The 23209-nt window shown below is 51.3% G+C and overlaps 1 protein-coding gene across 2 annotated transcripts; it reads left to right on the forward strand.

Moving 5' to 3' along the window:
* The first annotated feature begins 2410 nt into the window (after nt 1–2410).
* On the forward strand, nt 2411–22728 carry LOC142917151 (protein jagged-2-like). 2 transcript variants are annotated; one of them, XM_076061858.1, is made up of 10 exons: nt 2411–2896; nt 3237–3479; nt 4482–4536; nt 5477–5740; nt 8373–8433; nt 14313–14446; nt 16056–16175; nt 19562–19681; nt 20944–21111; nt 21412–22728. In XM_076061858.1, the coding sequence occupies exons 1-10, from the start codon at nt 2789–2791 to the stop codon at nt 21831–21833; spliced, it is 1695 nt and encodes a 564-aa protein (XP_075917973.1). In that variant the 5' UTR covers nt 2411–2788; the 3' UTR covers nt 21834–22728. The 2 variants fall into 2 exon arrangements, with proteins under 2 accessions (XP_075917973.1, XP_075917974.1); XM_076061859.1 differs by having other exon boundaries at nt 2412–2896; nt 3240–3479.
* Nucleotides 22729–23209: the final 481 nt, after the last annotated feature.

Below are 23209 nucleotides of genomic sequence, written 5' to 3' on the forward strand. Positions count from 1 at the left end.
CCTAAGAAGGTACAGCGTCCGGACTTAGCGGGACCTACACACAAGTCTCTTGCTAACCTAAGGAGGTACAGCATCCTGTCTTGGCGGGACTTACACGTCTACCGCTATCCTACAGTCCTCCGGCTTGGACCTAGGGAGGCTATCTGACCCACCGCTGGCCTGGCGGGTCTTGACCACTGGATACGCCGAGCCTTAGCCCTCAGAAGGGCCGGGAAGCCGGGTCCAGGGTCCTGGCTATCTTCAGCCCGGGCTTCGGTCTTCGTGTAGGGAGAGAACTCACCCTTATACCCGTTTGTGGCCAGGTGTAACCAATCCCACATTCACACGTGGAACTGTCTGATTGGTTCTTACCAAACCGTGGCTACGACCCACTTCACCTCGTCTGACCCTAACCGTTATCTACACCGAGGTAACGCTGCACTGCCCCTTTGATACCTAGTGGCCATGCAGGTTACCGAACAGTGAGTAGTTAGCACCTCTACACGTGTACAATACACCTACAAAGGCTAAAACTCTATGCTAATTTACTTTTTAACCTAATGCGCCCCGGTCAGAGCTGTCGTTACTACCCAATCACAGTGACGCTTCGAAGTCACGTGGTTTCGTCTGCACGCGCTGCCGGTTTCGGTCACTGCTGGTGTTTCTATAGTCGCTGAATTTTGTCAGATTTTCTGGTGTTTTAGCTACAATATTGCGCCATTTAGTTTTTGTGAACCTATATCGATAACGTTTTTGAGAATGAAGTAGTAATTAAAAGCGATATTGTCATTTAAAGGTGTAATTTTAATGTTGCTCGTTGTTTACGTCACTAATATTGCCATTGCATTCAGTGATATATGGGAATTACGATGTACGAGTAACGGTACAAAAATCTCAGGAGTCTGTATGGTCTGGTGCGGGCAGAGGTCCATGAGGGGTGACAACATGGGTCACCGCACTGGGTGACACCAATCCTAGCGACGCCACTGGTGTAGTGTATCGCGTAGTGTACACTATACACTACACGATACGCTGTTTTATGTGTACACCACACCATGCACGCGTAAAAATACACTATACACTACCACGAAAACTCCATATGTACAGCAGCAGATATCGTCAAGGTCGAGATGGAACCCACGACCTCCTGTAATACCAGACAAGATAGTTAATCTCCAAGTCACCGTGGTGATGATGATGATGAGAGAGAGAAATAACTCCAAATGTACAGCAGCAGACATTCTCATGGTCTGTATTGACCCACGACCTCCCGTATACCAGGCGAGAGAGATAATCTCCTAGCCACCGTGGTGGTGGTGATGATGGTGATGAGAGAGAAATAACTCCAAATGTACAGCAGCAGACATCCTCAGGGTCTGTATTGAACCCACGACCCCCCGTGTACCAGGCGAGAGAGGTAATCTCCTAGCCACCGTAGTGGTGATGATGATGATGAGAGAGAGAAATAACTCAAAATGTACAGCAGCAGACATCCTCAGGGTCTGTATTGACCCACGACCTCCCGTATACCAAGCGAGAGAGTTAATCTCCTAGCCACCGTGGTGGTGGTGATGAGTGATGAGAGAGAGAGAGAAATAACTCCAAACGTACAGCAGCAAACATCCTCATGGTCTGTATTGACCCACGACCTCCCGTATACCAGGCGAGAGAGTTAACCTCCTAGCCACCGTAGTGGTGATGATGATGATGAGAGAGAGAAATAACTCCAAATGTACATCAGCAGACATCCTCAGGGTCTGTATTGACCCACGACCTCCCCTATACCAGGCGAGAGAGTTAACCTCCTAGCCACTGTAGTGGTGATGATGATGATGAGAGAGAGAGAAATAACTCCAAATGTACAGGAGCAGACATCCTCATGGTCTGTATTGACCCACGACCCCCCGTGTACCAGGCGAGAGAGTTAACCTCCTAGCCACCGTAGTGATGATGAGTGATGAGAGAGAGAGAGAAATAACTCCAAATGTACAGCAGCAGACATCCTCAGGGTCTGTATTGACCCACGACCTCCATATACCAAGCGACAGAGTTAATCTCCTAGCCACCGTAGTGATGATGAGTGATGAGAGAGAGAGAAATAACTCCAAATGTACAGCAGCAGACATCCTCATGGTCTGTATTGAACCCACAACCCCCCGTGTACCAGGCGAGAGAGTTAACCTCCTAGCCACCGTAGTGATGATGATGGTGATGATGAGAGAGAGACAGACACTTTGCACCAATCCAAGCGGTCAATGCGTTGCCACAGAATCTCAAACAATGAGTCGACAACAACGCCGCCCCCCTCCCCCCACCCCCCCTCCCCCCACCTGGTTCGCAGCTGTTGAAGCGGCACGCGGTTTGACGGCCGCACCTGGCCGAAGCAATTAACCACTCAGTGAATTAAGGTGATGGGTTGGGGGGTTGGGCACCTGTAGCACAACGCGTGGCTGGGATAATGCAAATTAACACCACCACCACCACAATCATCTCGCGTCCAATGCTGATGTCATATCCCTGCACCACCATCACCACCACCGCCATCACCATCACCACCATCACCACCACCATCATCACGTGTGGAGAGGCAGAAGAGGGGAGGCGGTGGCGGTGGTGCAGAGAGGAGCTTACTCGAAAGACGGAGGAGGTGTGGAGGAAGGTGAAGTGAGGAGGAGAAAGGTGAGAAGGAGGAAGAGGAAGAGAAGGAAGAGGAGGGAGAGGAGGAGGGAGAGGAGCAGGAAGAGGAAGAGGAGAGAGGAAGAAGAGCAGGAAGAGGAGGAGGGAGAGGAGGAGGAAGAGGAGGAAGAGGATGAGGGAGAGGAGGAGGATGGGTGAACTGCATCTGCAGCGGCCCCACGCAGCAGGGAACTTTGTCCGCTACCTCCTCCTGCCCCTGCTGCTGCTGCCGCTGTGCGGGGTTCGTACTGCACCGGCCTCCTGCTGCCCCTGCTGCTGCTGCCCCTGCTGCTGCTGCCACTGCTGCCCCTGCTGCTGCTCCTGTTGCTGCCCCTGCTGCTGCTGCCCCTGCTGCTGCTGCCCCTGCTGCTGCTGCCCCTGCTGCTGCTTCTGCTGCCCCTGCTGCTGCTGCCCCTGCTGCTGCTTCTGCTGTTGCTCCTGCTGCTGCCCCTGCCCCTGCTGCCGCTGCTGCCCCTGCTGCTGCTTCTGCCCCTGCTGTTGCTCCTTACAATGTCCCCCCCTCACCTCCCTCACCTCCCCCCTCACCTCCTCCTCTCCTCTCCCTCCCCCCTCCCCCCCAGCAGTGCGACGCCTCTGGCGACTTCTCCCTGCAGGTGACTTCTCTCCAGGCCCTGCCCAGCAGGGGCGACGCTCTGCGTGGCTCCTTCCCCTCCTCCTTCGTGGTCCGCGTCTGCCTCGGGGAGGCGTCCCACGGGCTGAGGCCCTCGACGGGCCTCCGCCCGTGCCCCTTGGGCTCGGCCACCGCTCGCGGCGAAGGCGGTGCGGGGCTCCTCCTGTCAGTGGCCTTCGACTTCGCGTGGCCGGTGAGGGTGAGACGCTCACCTGGTGAGGGTGAGACGCTCACCTGGTGAGACGCTCACCTGGTGAGGGTGAGACGCTCACCTGGTGAGACGCTCACCTGGTGAGACGCTCACCTGGTGAGGGTGAGACGCTCACCTGGTGAGACGCTCACCTGGTGAGGGTGAGACGCTCGCCTGGTGAGGGTGAGACGCTCACCTGGTGAGACGCTCACCTGGTGAGGGTGAGACGCTCACCTGGTGAGACGCTCACCTGGTGAGGGTGAGACGCTCGCCTGGTGAGGGTGAGACGCTCACCTGGTGAGACGCTCACCTGGTGAGATGCTCACCTGGTGGGGGTGAGACGCTCACCTGGTGAGGGTGAGACGCTCACCTGGTGGGGGTGAGACGCTCACCTGGTGAGGGTGAGATGCTCACCTGGTGAGGGTGAGACGCTCACCTGGTGAGGGTGAGACGCTCACCTGGTGAGACGCTCACCTGGTGAGGGTGAGACGCTCACCCGGTCGGGGTGAGACGCTCACCTGGTGGGGGTGAGACGCTCACCTGGAGACGGTGAGAAGCTCACCTGGTGGGGGTGAGACACTCACCTGGTGAGGGTGAGACGCTCACCTGGCGGGGGTTGTGGTAGTGGGAATTGTGGTGGTGGTTGTGGTGGCGGTTGTGGTGGTGGGGGTTGTGGTGGTGGTGGTTGTGGCAGTGGTGGGGATGGGAGTTGTGGTGGTGGTTGAGGTGGTGGGGGTTGTGGGGGTTGTGGCGGTGGTGGTGGTGGTGGTGGTGGGGCTTGTGGTTGCCATTTGCGGTTTTGAGCTATCACGGGTGAAGGGTAACCTCCTTTGTATAACAATTCACAGCTTTCTCCAAGTAAGAGGGGAGGGGAGGGAGGCAGGGAGGGAGGGAGGGGAGGGAGGCAGGGAAGAAGGGAAGTGAGAGAGGGGAGGGAGTGCCGTGACCTCGCCGTGACCTCGCCATCAATGAGTGACTCATTGACGGTGAGCTTGAACTTTGCAGCTGTGGTGCTCGCTGGCTGTGGATGTGTGGGAACAGCACAACGGCACCGCGCCAGGTACGTGCGTGTGTGTACGTGTGTGTGTGTGTACTTGTGTGTGTGTACGTGTGCGTGTGTACATGTGCGTGTGTACGTGTGCGTGTGTACATGTGTGTGTACGTGTGTACGTGTGTGCGTGTGTACGTGTGTGTGTACGTGTGTGCGTGTACGCGTGTGTGTGTACGTGTGTGTGTGGGGAGCGATAGTGTAGCGATTAGCGCGCTGCGCTATGAACCTGGCGACCCGGGTTCGATTCCCGCTCACGGCCAACACCAGTGACGATTATCTGAACCGGTCCCGGGCCTCCCCTAGGTCGACTCAGCCTCAAATGAGTACCTGGTGCGGTGTGTAAACATTGCCACTAGGGAGACAAAGGCGGTCGGGCGTGGTGCTGGCCACCCACCCCCTCGTGTACCGTTCCGGCCTTCATAGGTGCTCGCTAACAGCACTTGCCCCTACAGTCTGTTAAGGCTATATGGGGGATCTTTGTCTTTGTGTGTGTACGCGTGTGTGTACGTGCATATTGCTCACGTATGATGAGCGGTGGTGCAGTGGTTAGCTCACCGCGCTATTAAAATTCGCAGCCAATATTGAATTTTTTTTAATGAATATAGTTTAAATATTTACGACCATATTTATTTAAATCTTCATATAACACGTATTTATTGTTCATATATTTATCTAGATATGTATTTACATAGTTACATAATACAGCAAAAAAATGTTACGTAAATATTCATGTAAATATTTCTATAAATATTCATGTAATATTTCTATACTCTTTGGTTCTTTTTGGTAAAGTCACGTAAAAAAACAACAAAAAATATTCATGTAAATATTTCAATAAATATTCGCACGCTTTTTATTTTGCACATTTTTATTTCGCTATTTATTTGAATCTTCACGCGACATCCTCCTCCTCCTCTTCCTCCACCCCCCCCCCCCCCCCCCCCCACAGGAGGAGATCTCCGGCAGGTGACGCGAGCCGTCCACGTCATCGGCGACCGCCCCGGAGAGCCGTGGCGGACGCTGCACCACGCGGCCGCCGCCAACGCCACCGCCCTGGAGTACCGCGTCCGCGTGCGTTGCCACGCCGACTACTACGGCGCCGACTGCAAGCGGTGGTGCCGTCGCCGTGACGACCACTTCGGCCACAGCGAGTGCGACGCCCACGGACGCAAGGAGTGCATGCCGGGCTGGGCGGGGGAATATTGTGACAGAGGTGCGCTGGTGGCGGTGGTGGTGGTGGTGTTGGTGGTAGTGGTGGTGGTGGCGGTGGTGGCGGTGGTGGTGGTGGAAGCGGTGGTGATGGTGGTAGCAGTGGTGGTAGCGGTGGTAGCGGTGGTGGTAGCGGTGGTAGCGGTGGTGGTGGCGGTGGTGGTGGCGGTGGTGGTGGTGGCGGTGGTGGTGGTGGTGGCGGTGGTGGTGATGGTGGTGGCGGTGGTGGTGGCGGTGGTGGTGGTGGTGGCGGTGGTGGTAGTTTTGGTGGTGGTAGCGGTGGTGGTAGCGGTGGTAGTAGCGGTGGTGGTAGCGGTGGTGACGTGAGGCCCTGATAAAGCACACACACACAACACAATCCTTGACACAAATAAACCCCCGACACCTCCCTCGCTGCTGCTGAGCTCGTCAAGGAGCAGGAACCACCACCACCACGCGAACTACGCTCATTCTCGCAGCAGCAGCGGCCTTCTGGAGCGTTCTTTCCTGCCGATATCTTGGGGAGCCGCTGGGAGGCCGTGCACTCTGAAACCGCCGCCCCGAATTGACGACCTCGTTGCTTTAGAAGCGAATACTTTCTCAAGCTTGACGCGTAGGGAGCCTTTCACGACCGATATTTGTCGTAACAAAGGTTTGTTGGTATCAGATTGTGTAAGTATCGATGTTGTGTCGTAACCCTCCACCACCCGACACAGCCAATCAGTAAGGGATTTGTAACGTCAACAAAATGCCAATTTGTTACTATTATAATGTAAAGTAATTTATAGTGTAGTGTATAGTGTCGTGTATAGTGTATAGTAGTATAGGGTATAGTAGTGTATAGTGTAGTAGTGTATAGTGTATAGTAGTGTTTAGTGTAGTGTATAGTGTAGTGTATATTAGTGTATAGTAGTGTAGTGTATAGTGTAGTGTATAGTAGTGTATAGTATAGTGTAGTGTATAGTGTAGTGTATAGTTGTGTAGTGTATAGTGTAGTGTATAGTGTAGTGTATATTGTGGTGTATAGTGGTGTATAGTAGTGTATAGTAGTGTGTGGTGTATAGTGTAGTGTATAGTGTAGTGTATAGTAGTGTATAGTGTAGTGTAAAGTGTAGTGTATAGTGTAGTGTATAGTAGTGTATGGTGTAGTGTATAGTGTAGTGTATAGTGTAGTAGTGTAGTGTATAGTTGTGTATAGTATAGAGTAGTGTATAGTTGTGTATAGTGTAGTGTATAGTTGTGTATAGTATAGTAGTGTAGTGTACAGTATAGTGTATAGTAGTGCAGTGTCTAGCGGTGCATAGTGTAGTGTATAGTCGTGTTTAATGTAATATATAGTGCAGTGTATAGTATATAGTGTAATGTATAGCAGTGTATAGTCGTGTAGTGTATATTAGTGTAGTGTATCGTGTAAAGTATTGTGTAAAGTATAGTGTAGTTTATAGTGTATAGTAGTGTGGTGTATAGTAGTGTATAGTATAGTGTACAGTAGTGTATAGTAGTGTAGTATATTGTAGTGTAAAGTATAGTGTAGTGTATAGTAGTGTGGTGTATAGTGTACAGTAGTGTAGTGTATAGTAGTGTAGTGTACAGTAGTGTAGTGTATAGTAGTGTGTAGTGTACAGCAGTGTAGTGTATAGTGTAGTGTACAGTAGTGTAGTGTATAATAGTGTAGTGTATAGTAGTGTAGTATATTATAGTGTAGTGTATATTAGTGTAGTGTATAGTAGTGTAGTGTATAGTAGTGTAGTGTATAGTGTATTGTATAGTAGTGTAGTGTATAGTGTAGTGTATAGTAGTGTCTTATATTATAGTGTAGTGTATAGTAGTGTAGTGTATAGTGTATAGCAGTGTATATAGTAATAAAGGTTTTTGGGTTAGATCGCGTTTATCTATAAATGTGTCGTAACCCTCCACCACCCGACACGGCCAATCAGCAAAGAAAAGTGTCACGTTGACAAAAGACAAATAATTCACTACTTCAGCCCACCGGTGTGTTGAAGAGTTAATCCACATTTACAGTTTGAGTACGACGTTTCGCTGGTAAATACTTCCAGCATCATCGGGCAATTCGCCAGAAACCAAAAACCTTTATTATGAATAATATTGGTCGCGAAAGCCTACGTGTTAAAGTGTATATAGTAGTGTATAGTAGTGTAGTGTATAGTGTAGTGTATAGTTTAGTGTATAGTAGTGTAGTATATTATAGTGTAGTGTACAGTGTAGTGTATAGTAGTGTATTGTAGTGTAGTATATTATAGTGTAGTGTATAGTGTAGTGTATAGTGTAATGTATAGTATAGTGTATAGTAGTGTATAGTGCAGTGTATGGTAGTGTAGTATATTGTAGTGTAGTGTATAGTGTAGTGTATAGTAGTGTAGTATATTGTAGTGTAGTGTATAGTGTAGTGTATAGTAGTGAAGTGTATAGTAGTGTAGTATATTGTAGTGTAGTGTATATTGTAGTGTATAGTAGTGTAGTGTATAGTGTAGTATACGACATGAGCCCACCGGTGTGTTTGCAGAGTAAATCCACGACATTGACAATGTGTGTGAGCACCGTGACGTTTCGCCGTTACATCAACCAGCGGAATCGTCGCCGTGGTCGGGCGATTTGCCAGAATGGCGACGAATTTTCTCTTCGGCTTCCTGCCTCAGCAATTTGCAGGCCGGGCTGCGATTCGCTGCGTGGAGGCTGCGACGTCCCCGGACAATGCCGGTGAGCGAAACTTTGACGCCAACAACGCCGAAATGCACTCCCAGCGAGGCGTTGGACGAACTGCCGCTGAGCGCACCGACGTCGAGTGTCGAGTAGTGTAGTGTGTAGTGTAAAGTGTAGTATATAGTGTAGTGTATAGTGTAGTGTAAAGTATAGTGTAGTGTATAGTGTAGTGTATAGTGTAGTGTGTAGTGTATAGTAGTGTATAGTGTAGTGTGTAGTGTAGTGTATAGTGTAGTGTGTAGTGTAGTGTATAGTGTAGTGTATAGTAGTGTAGTGTATAGTATAGTGTAGTGTATAGTGTAGTGTATAGTGTAGTGTATAGTGTAGTGTGTTGTGTAGTGTATAGTGTAGTTTATAGTAGTGTAGTGTATAGTGTAGTGTATAGTGTAGTGTATAGTAGTGTATAGTGTAGTGTATAGTAGTGTATAGTGTAGTGTGTAGTGTAGTGTATAGTGTAGTGTATAGTGTAATGTATAGTAGTGTATAGTGTAGTGTATAGTGTAGTGTATAGTAGTGTATAGTGTAGTGTATAGTAGTGTATAGTGTAGTGTATAGTGTAGTGTATAGTGTAGTGTGTAGTGTAGTGTATAGTGTAGTGTGTAGTGTAGTGTGTAGTGTATAGTGTAGTGTGCAGTGTAGTGGATAGTAGTGTAGTGTATAGTGTAGTGTATAGTAGTGTATAGTAGTGTAGTGTATAGTAGTGTAGTGTATAGTAGTGTAGTGTGTAGTGTATAGTGTAGTGTATAGTAGTGTAGTGTATAGTGTATAGTAGTGTAGTGTATAGTGTATTGTGTAGTGTATTGTGTAGTGTAGTGTATAGTGTAGTGTATAGTGTAGTGTATAGTGTAGTGTGTAGTGTAGTGTATAGTGTAGTGTGTAGTGTAGTGTATAGTATAGTGTATAGTGTAGTGTATAGTGAAGGAATGAACAGGATTTGCATTTTTAAACCATTTGCAACCGTTCCCTGACGACGTCAGAGCTGCATTGTCTCGCAGCCACACCTGGCGATGTCCACGTGGGGTCTCGTCAGGGCCGTGGTGTCCAACAGGCCACAGTAGGCACCGTGGATGGGGGGAGGGAGGGAGTTGGGATGATGGAGGTACTAACACTGCCCACAGACTCAACACTACCCATAGACTCAACACTGCCCATACACTCAACACTGCACCATAGACTCAACACTGCCCACAGACACAACACTGCCCACAGACTCAACACTGCCCATAGACTAAACACTGCACCATAGACTCAACACTGCACATAGACTCAACACTGCACCATAGACTCAGCACTGCACCATAGACTCAACACTGCACCATAGACTCAACACTGCTCATAGACTCAACACTGCACCATAGACTCAACACTGCACCATAGACTCAACACTGCCCATAGACTCAACACTGCACATAGACTCAACACTGCACCATAGACTCAGCACTGCACCATAGACTCAACACTGCACCATAGACTTAACACTGCCCATAGACTCAACACTGCCCATAGACTCAACACTGCCCATAGACTCAACACTGCACCATTGACTCAACACCGCAACATAGACTCAACACTGCACCATAGACTCAACACTGCTCATAGACTCAACACTGCACCATAGACTCAACACTGCACCATAGGCTCAACACTGCCCATAGACTCAACACTACCCATAGACTCAACACTGCCCATAGACTCAACACTGCACCAGTGACTCAACACCGCACCATAGACTCAACACTGCACCATAGACTCAACACTGCACCATAGACTCAACACTGGACCATAGACTCAACACTGCCCACAGACTCAACACTGCCCATAGACTGAACACTGCCCATAGACTGAACACTGCCCATAGACTCAACACTGCACCATAGACTCAACACTGCCCATAGACTCAACACTGCACATAGACTCAACACTGCACCATAGACTCAACACTGCCCATACACTTAACACTGCACCATAGACTCAACACTGCACCATAGACTCAACACTGCACCATAGACTCAACACTGCACCATAGACTCAACACTGCCCATAGACTCAACACTGCACCATAGACTCAACACTAACCATAGACTCAGCACTTCCCCATAGACTCAACACTACCCATAGACTCAACACTGCACCATAGACTCAACACTGCCCATAGACTCAAGACTGCCCATAGACTCAACACTACCCATAGACTAAACACTGCACCATAGACTCAACACTGCACCATAGACTCAACACTGCACCATAGACTCAACATTGCACCATAGACTCAGCACTGCACCATAGACTCAACACTACCTATAGACTCAGCACTGCACCATAGACTCAGCACTGCACCATAGACTCAACACTGCACCATAGACTCAGCACTGCACCATAGACTCAACACTGCACCATAGACTCAGCACTGCACCATAGACTCAACATTGCCCATAGACTCAACACTGCCCATAGACTCAACACTGCCCATAGACTCAACACTGCCCATAGACTCAACACTGCACCATTGACTCAACACCGCACCATAGACTCAACACTGCACGATTGACTCAACACCGCACCATAGACTCAACACCGCACCATAGACTCAACACTGCACCATAGACTGAGCACTGCCCATAGACTCAACACTGCACCATAGACTCAACACTGCACCATAGACTTAGCACTGCCCATAGACTCAACACTGCACCATAGACTCAACACTGCCCATAGACTCAACACTGCACCATAGACTCAACACTACCCATAGACTCAACACTGCCCATAGACTCAGCACTGCACCATAGACTCAACATTGCCCATAGACTCAACACTGCCCATAGACTCAGCACTGCACCATAGACTCAACACTGCACCATAGACTCAACACTGCACCATAGACTCAGCACTGCCCATAGACTCAACACTGCACCATAGACTCAACACTACCCATAGACTCAACACTGCACCATAGACTCAACACTGCCCATAGACTCAACACTGCCCATAGACTCAACACTGCACCATTGACTCAACACTGCACCATAGACTCAGCACTGCACCATAGACTCAACACTCGCCATAGATTCAACACTGCACCATACACTCAACACTGCACCATAGACTCAGCACTGCACCATAGACTCAGCACTGAACCCTAGACTCAACACTGCACCATAGACTCAACACTGCACCATAGACTCAACACTGCACCATAGTCTCAACACTGCACCATAGACTCAACACTGCCCATAGACTCAACACTGCACCATAGACTCAACACTGCCCATAGACTCAACACTGCACCATAGACTCAACACTGCACCATACACTCAACACTGCACCATAGACTCAGCACTGCACCATAGACTCAACACTAGCCATAGATTCAACACTGCACCATACACTCAACACTGCACCATAGACTCAGCACTGCACCATAGACTCAGCACTGAACCCTAGACTCAACACTGCACCATAGACTCAACACTGCCCATAGACTCAACACTGCACCATAGACTCAACACTGCCCATAGACTCAACACTGCACCATAGACTCAACACTGCCCATAGACTCAACACTGCACCATAGACTCAGCACTCCCCATAGACTCAACACTGCACGATAGACTCACCACTGCACCATAGACTCAGCACTACCCATAGACTCAGCACTGCACCATAGACTCAGCACTGCACCATAGACTCAACACTACCCATAGACTCAACACTGCACCATAGACTCAACACTGCACCATAGACTCAACACTGCACCATAGACTCAACACTGTACCATAGACTCAACACTACCCATAGACTGAACACTGCACCATAGACTCAACACTGCACCATAGACTCAGCACTGCCCATAGACTCAACACTGCACCATAGACTCAACACTGCACCATAGACTCAACACTGCCCCATAGACTCAACACTGCCCATAGACTCAACATTGCACCATAGACTCAGCACTGCACCATAGACTCAACACTGCACCATAGACTCAACACTGCACCATAGACTCAACACTGCACCATAGACTCAACACTGCACCATAGACTCAACACTGCACCATAGACTCAACACTGCACCATAGACTCAAAACTGCCCCAAGGACTCAACACTGCCCATAGACTCAACACTGCACCATAAACTCAACACAGCACCATAGACTCAACACTGCCCATAGACTCAACACTGCACCATAGACTCAACATTGCACCATAGACTCAACACTGCACCATAGACTCAACACTGCACCATAGACTCAGCACTGCCCATAGACTCAACACTGCACCATAGACTCAACCATAGACTCAGCACTGCCCATAGACTCAACATTGCACCATAGACCCAACACTGCCCATAGACTCAACACTGCACCATAGACTCAACACTGCACCATAGACTCAACACAGCACCATAGACTCAACACTACACCATTGACTCAACACCGCACCATAGACTCAACACTGCACCATAGACACAACATTGCCCATAGACTCAACACTGCCCATAGACTCAACACTGCCCATAGACTCAACACTGCCCATAGACTCAACACTACACCATTGACTCAACACCGCACCATAGACTCAACACTGCACCATTGACTCAACACCGCACCATAGACTCAACACCGCACCATAGACTCAACACTGCACCATAGACTCAGCACCGGCCATAGACTCAACACTGCACCATAGACTCAACACTGCCCCATAGACTTTGCACTGCCCATAGACTCAACACTGCACCATAGACTCAACACTGCCCATAGACTCAACACTGCACCATAGACTCAACAGTACCCATAGACTCAACACTGCCCATAGACTCAGCACTGCACCATAGACTCAACATTGCCCATAGACTCAACACTGCCCATAGACTCAGTACTGCACCATAGACTCAACACTGCACCATAGACTCAACACTGCACCATAGACTCAGCACTGCCCATAGACTCAACACTGCACCATAGACTCAACACTGCCCATAGACTCAACACTGCACCATAGACTCAACACTGCCCATAGACTCAACACTGCACCATAGACTCAACACTGCACCATAGACTCAACACTGCACCATAGACTCAGCACTGCACCATAGACTCAACACTAGCCATAGACTCAACACTGCACCATAGACTCAGCACTCCCCATAGACTCAACACTGCACCATAGACTCAATACTGCACCATAGACTCAGCACTACCCATAGACTCAGCACTGCACCAAAGACTCAGCACTGCACCATAGACTCAACACTACCCATAGACTCAACACTGCACCATAGACTCAACACTGCACCATAGACTCAACACTGCACCATAGACTCAACACTGTACCATAGACTCAACACTACCCATAGACTCAACACTGCACCATAGACTCAACACTGCACCATAGACTCAGCACTGCCCATAGACTCAACACTGCACCATAGACTCAACACTGCACCATAGACTCAACACTGCCCCATAGACTCAACACCGCCCATAGACTCAACATTGCACCATAGACTCAACACTGCACCATAGACTCAACACTGCACCATAGACTCGAACACTGCACCATAGACTCAACACTGCACCATAGACTCAACACTGTACCATAGACTCAACACTACCCATAGACTCAACACTGCACCATAGACTCAACACTGCACCATAGACTCAGCACTGCCCATAGACTCAACACTGCACCATAGACTCAACACTGCACCATAGACTCAACACTGCCCCATAGACTCAACACCGCCCATAGACTCAACATTGCACCATAGACTCAACACTGCACCATAGACTCAACACTGCACCATAGACTCAACACTGCCCATAGACTCAACACTGCACCATAGACTCAGCACTGCCCGCGTGTCCGCAGGTGCCGCTCCGGGTGGCAGGGCGAGCTGTGCCAGCGCTGCGTCCCCTACCCAGGCTGTGGCCACGGCAGCTGCAGACAGCAGCCCTGGCGCTGCAGCTGTGACAGTGGCTGGGGAGGCCTCCTCTGTGACAAAGGTGCCACTACCGCACCCCCACTCCTCCTACTCCCACCCCCTCCTCCACCTACCCCCTCCTCCCCCCCCTCCTCCACCTACCCCCCTCCTCCTCCCCCCCTCCTCCTCCCCCCACTCCTCCTCCCCCCCTCCTCCCCCCTCCTCCCCCCCAGTCTCCCGGTGAATTTCCCGCCACTCGCTCCCCATCCAACGCTCGGATGTGTCCATCAATATTTACCTCTCGTCATCATCATCATCACCATCATCCGTGGTGGTGGTGATGTTGGTGATGATGGTGGTGATGGTGGGGGTGGTGATGGTGGTGGTGGTGATGGTGGTGGTGATAGTGGTGGTGGTGATGGTGGGGTGGTGGTGGTGGTGATGTTGGTGGTGGTGATGATGGTGGGGGTGGTGGTGGTGGTGATGGTGGGGGTGGTGATGTTGGTGGTGTTGGTGGTGGTGGTGATAGTGGTGATGATAGTGGTGGTGGTGTTGGTAGTGGTGGTGATAGTGGTGGTGGTGATGGTGGTGGTGATAGTGGTGGTGGTGGTGATGGTGGTGGTGGTGATAGTGGTGGTGATGGTGGTGGTGGTGTTGGTGGTGGTGGTGATAGTGGTGGTGGTGGTGATGGTGGTGGTGATAGTGGTGGTGGTGATGGTGGTGGTGATAGTGGTGGTGATGGTGGTGCTGGTGGTGGTTGTGGTGGTTGTGGTGGTTGTGGTGGTGATAGTCGTGATGGTGGTGGTGGTGGTGTTGGTGGTGGTGGTGATAGTGGTGGTGATGGTGGTGCTGGTGGTGGTGGTGGTGGTGTTGGTGGTGGTTGTGGTGGTTGTGGTTGTGGTGGTTGTGGTGGTGGTGATGGTGATAGTCGTGATGGTGTTGGTGGTGGTGTTGGTGGTGATGGTGGTGCTGCTGGTGGTGTTGGTGGTTATGGTGGTTGTGGTGGTGGTGTTGGTGGATGTGGTTGCTGTGGTGGTTGTGGATGTTACATCATGGGACCTCCTCTGCCAGTACCAAAATATGACAATAAGTTTTCCCCCTTTTTTTCTGGCAACAAAACAGCGGCGTTAAGATGTTAAAACACCACACTGTGAAACCTTTTACAAGGCATGACGTCACTGCACGAACCACAATGCCTTGCGGTTCAGAATGAACCTCTGGTCTAGAGGTCACCTCTGGTCTAGAGGTCACCTCTGGTCTAGAGGTCACCTCTGGTCTGGAGGTCACCTCTGGTCTGGAGGTCACCTCTGGTCTAGAGGTCACATCTGGTCTAGAGGTCACCTCTGGTCTAGAGGTCACATCTGGTCTAGAGGTCACCTCTGGTCTAGAGGTCACCTCTGGTCTCACACCGTTTGAGACGAGGCTCTAAAGAAAGCCGTCTCTGGTGTGGACCAATCAGCTTCAAGGACAGCGCATCATCATCATCTACTATCAGATGATGTGTTTTGTTTGCATTCTGACCACAAGCATTTTGGTTAATGCAGTGACGTGATTCCTTGTAAAAGGGTTTCACAATTTGGTGTTTTAACATCTTAACGTCGCTGTTTTGCTGCCAGATAAAAGGGGGAAACCCAATTGTCACACGGTGGTGGATGTTGTTGTTGCCGTTCCCCTCCCTCGCTTCTCGCTAGATCTGAATTACTGCGCCAGCCACCAGCCGTGCTTGAATGGAGGCAGCTGCATCAACGCCAAGCCGGATGAGTTCACCTGCAACTGCCCCCAAGGGTATTCCGGCACGAGCTGCGAGATAGGTGAGTGTGTGGTGAGAGTGTGGTGAGTGTGGTGTGTGTGTGGTGAGTGTGTGTTGAGCGTGTGGTGAGTGTGTGGTGAGTGTGGTGAGTGTAGTGAGTGTGTGTGGTGAGTGTAGTGTGTGTGGTGTGTGTGGTGAGTGTGGTGAGTGTGGTGAGTGTGTCGTGAGTGTGTGGTGAGTGTGTGGTGAGTGTGGTGTGTGTGTGAGTGTGGTGAGTGTAGTGTGAGTCTGGTGAGTGTGGTGAGTGTGGTGTGTGTGTGTTGAGTGTAGTGAGTGTGTGGTGAGTGTGGTGAGTGTAGTGAGTATGTGGTGAGTGTGGTGTGGTGAGTGTGGTGAGTGTTGTGAGTGTGTGGTGAGTGTGTAGTGAGTGTAGTGTGTGTTGTGAGTGTGTGGTGAATGTGGTGAGTGTGGTGAGTGTGTGGTGAGTGTGTGTTGAGCGTGTGGTGAGTGTGTGGTGAGTGTGGTGAGTGTAGTGAGTGTGTGTGGTGAGTGTAGTGTGTGTGGTGTGTGTGGTGAGTGTGTGTTGTGTGTGTGGTGAGTGTGGTGAGTGTGGTGAGTGTGTCGTGAGTGTGTGGTGAGTGTGTGGTGAGTGTGGTGTGTGTGTGTGAGTGTGGTGAGAGTAGTGTGAGTGTGGTGAGTGTGGTGAGTGTGGTGTGTGTGTTGAGTGTAGTGAGTGTGTGGTGAGTATGTGTGGTGAGTGTGGTGAGTGTAGTGAGTGTGTGGTGAGTGTGTGGTGAGTGTGGTGTGTGTGTGTTGAGTATGTGGTGAGTGTGTGGTGTGTGTGTGTGTGTGAATGTGGTGAGTGTAGTGTGAGTGTGGTGAGTGTGGTGAGTGTGGTGTGTGTGCGTTGAGTGTAGTGAGTGTGTGGTGAGTGTGTGTGGTGAGTGTGGTGAGTGTAGTGAGAGTGTGGTGTGTGTGTGGTGAGTGTGGTGAGTGTGGTGAGTGTGTGGTGAGTGTGTGTGGTGAGTGTGGTGAGTGTAGTGATTGTGTGGTGAGTGTGGTGTGTGTTATGAGTGTGTGGTGAGTGTGTAGTGAGTGTAGTGTGTGTTGTGAGTGTGTGGTGAATGTGGTGAGTGTGGTGAGTGTGTGGTGAGTGTGTGTTGAGCGTGTGGTGAGTGTGTGGTGAGTGTGGTGAGTGTAGTGAGTGTGTGTGGTGAGTGTAGTGTGTGTGGTGTGTGTGGTGAGTGTGTGTTGTGTGTGTGGTGAGTGTGGTGAGTGTGGTGAGTGTGTCGTGAGTGTGTGGTGAGTGTGTGGTGAGTGTGGTGTGTGTGTGTGAGTGTGGTGAGAGTAGTGTGAGTGTGGTGAGTGTGGTGAGTGTGGTGTGTGTGTTGAGTGTAGTGAGTGTGTGGTGAGTATGTGTGGTGAGTGTGGTGAGTGTAGTGAGTGTGTGGTGAGTGTGTGGTGAGTGTGGTGTGTGTGTGTTGAGTGTGGTGAGTATGTGGTGAGTGTGTGGTGTGTGTGTGTGTGAATGTGGTGAGTGTAGTGTGAGTGTGGTGAGTGTGGTGAGTGTGGTGTGTGTGCGTTGAGTGTAGTGAGTGTGTGGTGAGTGTGTGTGGTGAGTGTGGTGAGTGTAGTGAGTGTGTGGTGAGTGTGGTGTGTGTGTGGTGAGTGTGGTGAGTGTGGTGAGTGTGTGGTGAGTGTGTGTGGTGAGTGTGGTGAGTGTAGTGATTGTGTGGTGAGTGTGGTGTGTGTGTGGTGAGTGTGGTGAGTGTGTGGTGTGTGTGTGTTGAGTGTGGTGAGTGTGTGGTGAGTGTGTGGTGTGTGTGTGGTGAGTGTGGTGAGTGTAGTGTGAGTGTGGTGAGTGTGGTGTGTGTGTTGAGTGTAGTGAGTGTGTGGTGAGTGTGTGGTGAGTGTGTGGTGTGTGTGTGGTGAGTGTGGTGAGTGTAGTGAGTGTGGTGAGTGTGGTGTGTGTGTGGTGAGTCTGTTGAGTGTAGTGAGTGTGTGGTGAGTGTGGTGAGTGTTGTGTGTGTGTTGAGTGTGGTGAGTGTGTGGTGTGAGTGTGGTGAGTGTGTGGTGAGTGTGGTGAGTGTGTGGTGTGTGTGTGGTGAGTGTGGTGAGTGTGTGGTGTGTGTGTGGTGAGTGTGTGGTGTGTGTGTGGTGTGAGTGTGGTGTGTGTGTGGTGAGTGTGGTGAGCGTGTGGTGTGTGGTGTGAGTGTGGTGAGTGTGTGGTGTGTGTGGTGTGTGTGGTGAGTGTGGTGAGTGTGTGGTGGTGGTGGTGGCAGTGGTGGTGGTGGTGGTGGGGGTGGTGATAGTGGTGGTGATAGTGGTGGTGGTGGTGCTGATGGTGGTGATAGTGGTGGTGATAGTGGTAGTGATGGTGGTGGTGATGGTGGTGGTGGTGGTGATAGTGGTGGTGGTGGTGATGGTGGTGGTGGTGATAGTGGTGGTGATAGTGGTGGTGATGGTGGTGGTGATGGTGGTGCTGGTGGTGATGGTGATGGTGGTGGTGATGGTGGTGGTGATAGTGGTGGTGATAGTGGTGGTCATAGTGGTGGTGATGGTGGTTGTGGTGGTTGTGGTGGTTGTGGTGGTGATGGTGATAGTCGTGATGGTGTTGGTGGTGGTGGTGGTGTTGGTGGTGGTGGTGCTGATGGTGGTGGTGTTGGTGGTGGTGGTTCTGGTTGTGGTGGTGGTGATTGTGGTGGTTGTGGTGGTGGTGTTGGTGGATGTGGTGGTGGTTGTTGTGGTTGTGGTGGTTGTGGATGTTACATCATGGGACCTCCTCTGCCAGTACCAAAATATGACATTAAGTTTTCCCCCTTTTTATCTGGCAACAAAACAGCGGCGTTAAGATGTTAAAACACCAAACTGTGAAACCTTTTACAAGGCATGATCTCACTGCACGAACCACAATGCCTTGCGGTTCAGAATGAACCTCTGGTCTAGAGGTCACCTCTGGTCTAGAGGTCACCTCTGGTCTGGAGGTCACCTCTGGGCTAGAGGTCAACTCTGGTCTGGAGGTCACCTCTGGTCTAGAGGTCACCTCTGGTCTGGAGGTCACCTCTGGTCTGGAGGTCACCTCTGGTCTAGAGATCACCTCTGGTCTAGAGGTCACAGCTGGTCTAGAGGTCACCTCTGGTCTAGAGGTCACCTCTGGTCTCACACCGTTTGAGACGAGGCTCTAAAGAAAGCCGTCTCTGGTGTGGACCAATCAGCTTCAAGGACAGCGCATCATCATCATCTACTATCAGATGATGTGTTTTGTTTGCATTCTGACCACAAGCATTTTGGTTAATGCAGTGACGTGATTCCTTGTAAAAGGGTTTCACAATTTGGTGTTTTAACATCTTAACGTCGCTGTTTTGCTGCCAGATAAAAGGGGGAAACCCAATTGTCACACGGTGGTGGATGTTGTTGTTGCCGTTCCCCTCCCTCGCTTCTCGCTAGATCTGAATTACTGCGCCAGCCACCAGCCGTGCTTGAATGGAGGCAGCTGCATCAACGCCAAGCCGGATGAGTTCAGCTGCAACTGCCCCCAAGGGTATTCCGGCATGAGCTGCGAGATAGGTGAGTGTGTGGTGAGTGTGTGGTGTGTGTGTGTGGTGTGTGTGTGGTGAGTGTGGTGAGTGTGTCGTGAGTGTGTGGTGAGTGTGTGGTGAGTGTGGTGAGTGTGTGTTGAGTGTGGTGAGTGTGGTGAGTGTGTGTGTGTCGTGAGTGTGTGGTGAGTGTGTGGTGAGTGTGGTGTGTGTATGTTGAGTGTGGTGAGTGTAGTGAGTGTAGTGAGTGTGTGTGGTGAGTGTGGTGAGTGTGGTGAGTGTGTGTTGTGTTGTTGCCGATCCCCCCCATAGACTCATCACACAGAGACCCATAGACTCACCACACAGAGACCCATAGACTCATCACACACAGAGACCCATAGACTCACCACGCAGAGACCCATAGACTCATCACACAGAGACCCATAGACTCACCACGCAGAGACCCATAGACTCATCACACAGAGACCCATAGACTCACCACACAGAGACCCATAGACTCACCACACAGAGAACCATAGACTCATCACACAGAGACCCATAGACTCACCACGCAGAGACCCATAGACTCATCACACAGAGACCCATAGACTGACCACACAGAGACCCATAGACTCACCACACAGAGACCCATAGACTCACCACGCAGACACCCATAGACTCACCACACAGAGACCCATAGACTCATCACACAGAGACCCATAGACTCACCACACAGAGACCCATAGACTCATCACACAGAGACCCATAGACTCACCATACAGAGACCCATAGACTCATCACACAGAGACCCATAGACTCGTCACACAGAGACCCATAGACTCACCACACAGAGACCCATAGACTCATCACACAGAGACCCATAGACTCACCACACAGAGACCCATAGACTCATCACACAGAGACCCATAGACTCACCACAGAGACCCATAGACTCATCACACAGAGACCCGTAGACTCACCACACAGAGACCCATAGACATCACACAGAGACCCATAGACTCACCACACAGAGACCCATAGACTCACCACACAGAGACTCATAAACTCATCACACAGAGACCCATAGACTCATCACACAGAGACCCATAGACTCACCACACAGAGACCCATAGACTCACCACACAGAGACTCATAGACTCATCACACAGAGACCCATAGACTCACCACACAGAGACCCATAGACTCATCACACAGAGACCCATAGACTCATCACACAGAGACCCATAGACTCACCACACAGAGACCCATAGACGTACCTACGGCCTTCCTGTGTTTTTTGTGCGCCATCAGGAGAGAAGGTGGACGATGACAACGACGATGACGACGACAATGAGGAGGTGGAGGAGGTGGAGGAGTGCAGCAGCGTTGACGGTGTTGGCTCCTCGTGTGAGTCCAGCGAGGGCGTCACGACCATCGACGGTGGCAGATTCGTCCCCCCGGCTTCCGCCGGCGTGGATGGTGAGGGGGGGGGGGGGTGACAGGGGACTGAGTAGTTGACCGGGGGGGGGGGTGACAGGGGACTAAGTAGTTGACTGGGGGGGGGGGGGGTGGTGACAGGGGACTGAGTAGTTGACCGTGATGGTGGTGACGTTGAGACTTAGGAACACACGGAGCTCTGGAACGTTACTTGTTCGTTAGTAGAGTTGTCCGCCTGCAATTGCATGGTACCTAAGTAGGGGAGTATTTGGAGTTTGTGGTCTCAATCCCCTTCCTCCCCCCCCTCCCTCCATCCCCCTCCCTCCCCCTCCCCTCCCCCAGGCTCCCTGCTGCCTGTGCTGCTCCCCCTTTCGCTGGCCGTCTGCCTGCTGAGCGGCCTGGCCGTAGGCCGCCGCTGCCGGCCGCGGTGTCTCAGGCGCCGGCCCAGGGAAGTTTCCTGGATAGCTAACGACTTGGGCGGCGGCGGCGATGGCGGCGGTGGTGGCGGTAACACGGAGGGCGGTCACTCCCCCAAACTTCCTCCCAAAGGCCCCGACGAGGTGCGCCTGGAGGCACGGGAGATGCCAAAGCTGGGAGAGCGACGGCTCCCACCGACGCCGGAATGGGGAGCGAAGTTCTCCAAGCTCGGGGGACTGGGAGCTGAAGACGTGAATGTTAATAACGTGTCGCGAGTGAAAATACACGCGGCCACGGAGAGACGAGAGGGGAAGGGGTCTGAGAGTGGGGGGAGTGGAGTGAGATGAGAGGGGAGAGGTAGGAGAGTGAGTGGAGTGGAGTGGAGTGAGAGGGAGAGGCAGGAGAGTGAGTGGAGTGAGATGAGAGGGAGAGGCAGGAGAGTGAGTGGAGGGGAGTGAGAGGGAGAGATAGGAGAGTGAGTGGAGGGGAGTGAGATGAGAGGGAGAGGCAGGAGAGTGAGGGGAGTGGAGTGAGATGAGAGGGGAGGGTCAGGAGAGTGAGTGGAGTGGAGTGAGATGAGAGGGAGAGGCAGGAAAGTGAGTGGAGTGAGATGAGAGGGAGAGGCAGGAGAGTGAGTGGAGTGGAGTGGGATGAGAGGGAGAGGCAGGAGAGTGAGTGGAGGGTAGTGGAGTGAGAGGGAGAGGCAGGAGAGTGCGTGGAGGGGAGTGGATTGAGAGGGAGAGGCAGGAGAGTGAGTGGAGAGGAGTGAGATGAGAGGAGAGTGGAGTGAGATGAGAGGTAGGTGAAGTGCATTTGTGAGCAATTTTTTTCTTAAATTGTCCAAGTAATTTCCTGTCACGCGACTGCCGCGTTCAATGCGACGATTTGTGGATCAAAAACGCGACAGAATTTACGATAAATGTGCGTTGATGAAGTGGCAAGCCAACCAGCGTCAAGGGGCGACCTAAATGTGGGGCTGGCGTTCTCGATCCACAAATCGCTTCAACGATAAAACATTAATGAATTAAAAACGTGACAGCTTCATCCGTACTCAAACACGAACATAGATCATCAATGTCGTGGCTTTAGCTCTCCAACACACAACTGGTGTGCCGTGCAGGTAACGAATTGGCACATTCTGTTTACGTGACGAACCTGACTAAATGGGCTGTCGGGTGGTGGCGGGTTTGAAGACATTCATATATCTACGCCATCTAACCAATAAAAAACCTCTGTTGTGTACCCCGGGTGTAAGATCTTTGTTAGCTCGCGCACATTCTCGGCATAATCAGGCAGGTCCTCACCGGGTTGGCGACGGCGTGCCTCTAAGGCTGCTTTTGCCTCCTCCTCATCGCGCGTACCGAAACGCAGATCAAGTCGGCGCATCAGCTCCTCTAGCTGTGTCTGCGCGCTTGCGGGTAGGGCTTCCACAAAATCGGCTGCCCGCCCATCCAGATTCATATTAAGTTGACGTAACGCCTGCGCGTCCGTCCACCCACTAATTTCCTTAGCCCCTAGGACATTGCGGGCAAACGCTTTCCACGAAGGGGTACCCCGGCCGGTGAATATATGCCTTATTTTTGCGTGGGGTAACGCGGGGGTTCGTACCGCTTCTGACGCCAAACTGTGGGGGCTACCATCCCCCGCCATCACTGAATTGTCAGGGCCGTTGCCCACCGACTCCCCCGTTCCACTCATACCGCTACCCCCCGGCTGTTCTGTC

The sequence above is a fragment of the Petromyzon marinus genome, unplaced genomic scaffold (genome assembly GCF_048934315.1).
Source record: "Petromyzon marinus isolate PM22_M1 ecotype Great Lakes invasive population unplaced genomic scaffold, UKy_Petmar_22M1.pri1.0 PM_G_Scaffold_43, whole genome shotgun sequence".
NCBI classification, from domain to species: domain Eukaryota; kingdom Metazoa; phylum Chordata; class Hyperoartia; order Petromyzontiformes; family Petromyzontidae; genus Petromyzon; species Petromyzon marinus.

What these genes read in the sequence shown, in the direction of transcription:
- LOC142917151 (XM_076061858.1), top strand. Translation starts at nt 2,789, where the DNA reads ATGAGGGAGAGGAGGAGGATGGGTGAACTGCATCTGCAGCGGCCCCAC. An exon ending in GACGTCCCCGGACAATGCCG is followed by an intron (nt 8,434 to 14,312) that starts GTGAGCGAAACT and finishes GCGTGTCCGCAG; the next exon opens with GTGCCGCTCCGGGTGGCAGG. An exon ending in CGGCATGAGCTGCGAGATAG is followed by an intron (nt 19,682 to 20,943) that starts GTGAGTGTGTGG and finishes GTGCGCCATCAG; the next exon opens with GAGAGAAGGTGGACGATGAC.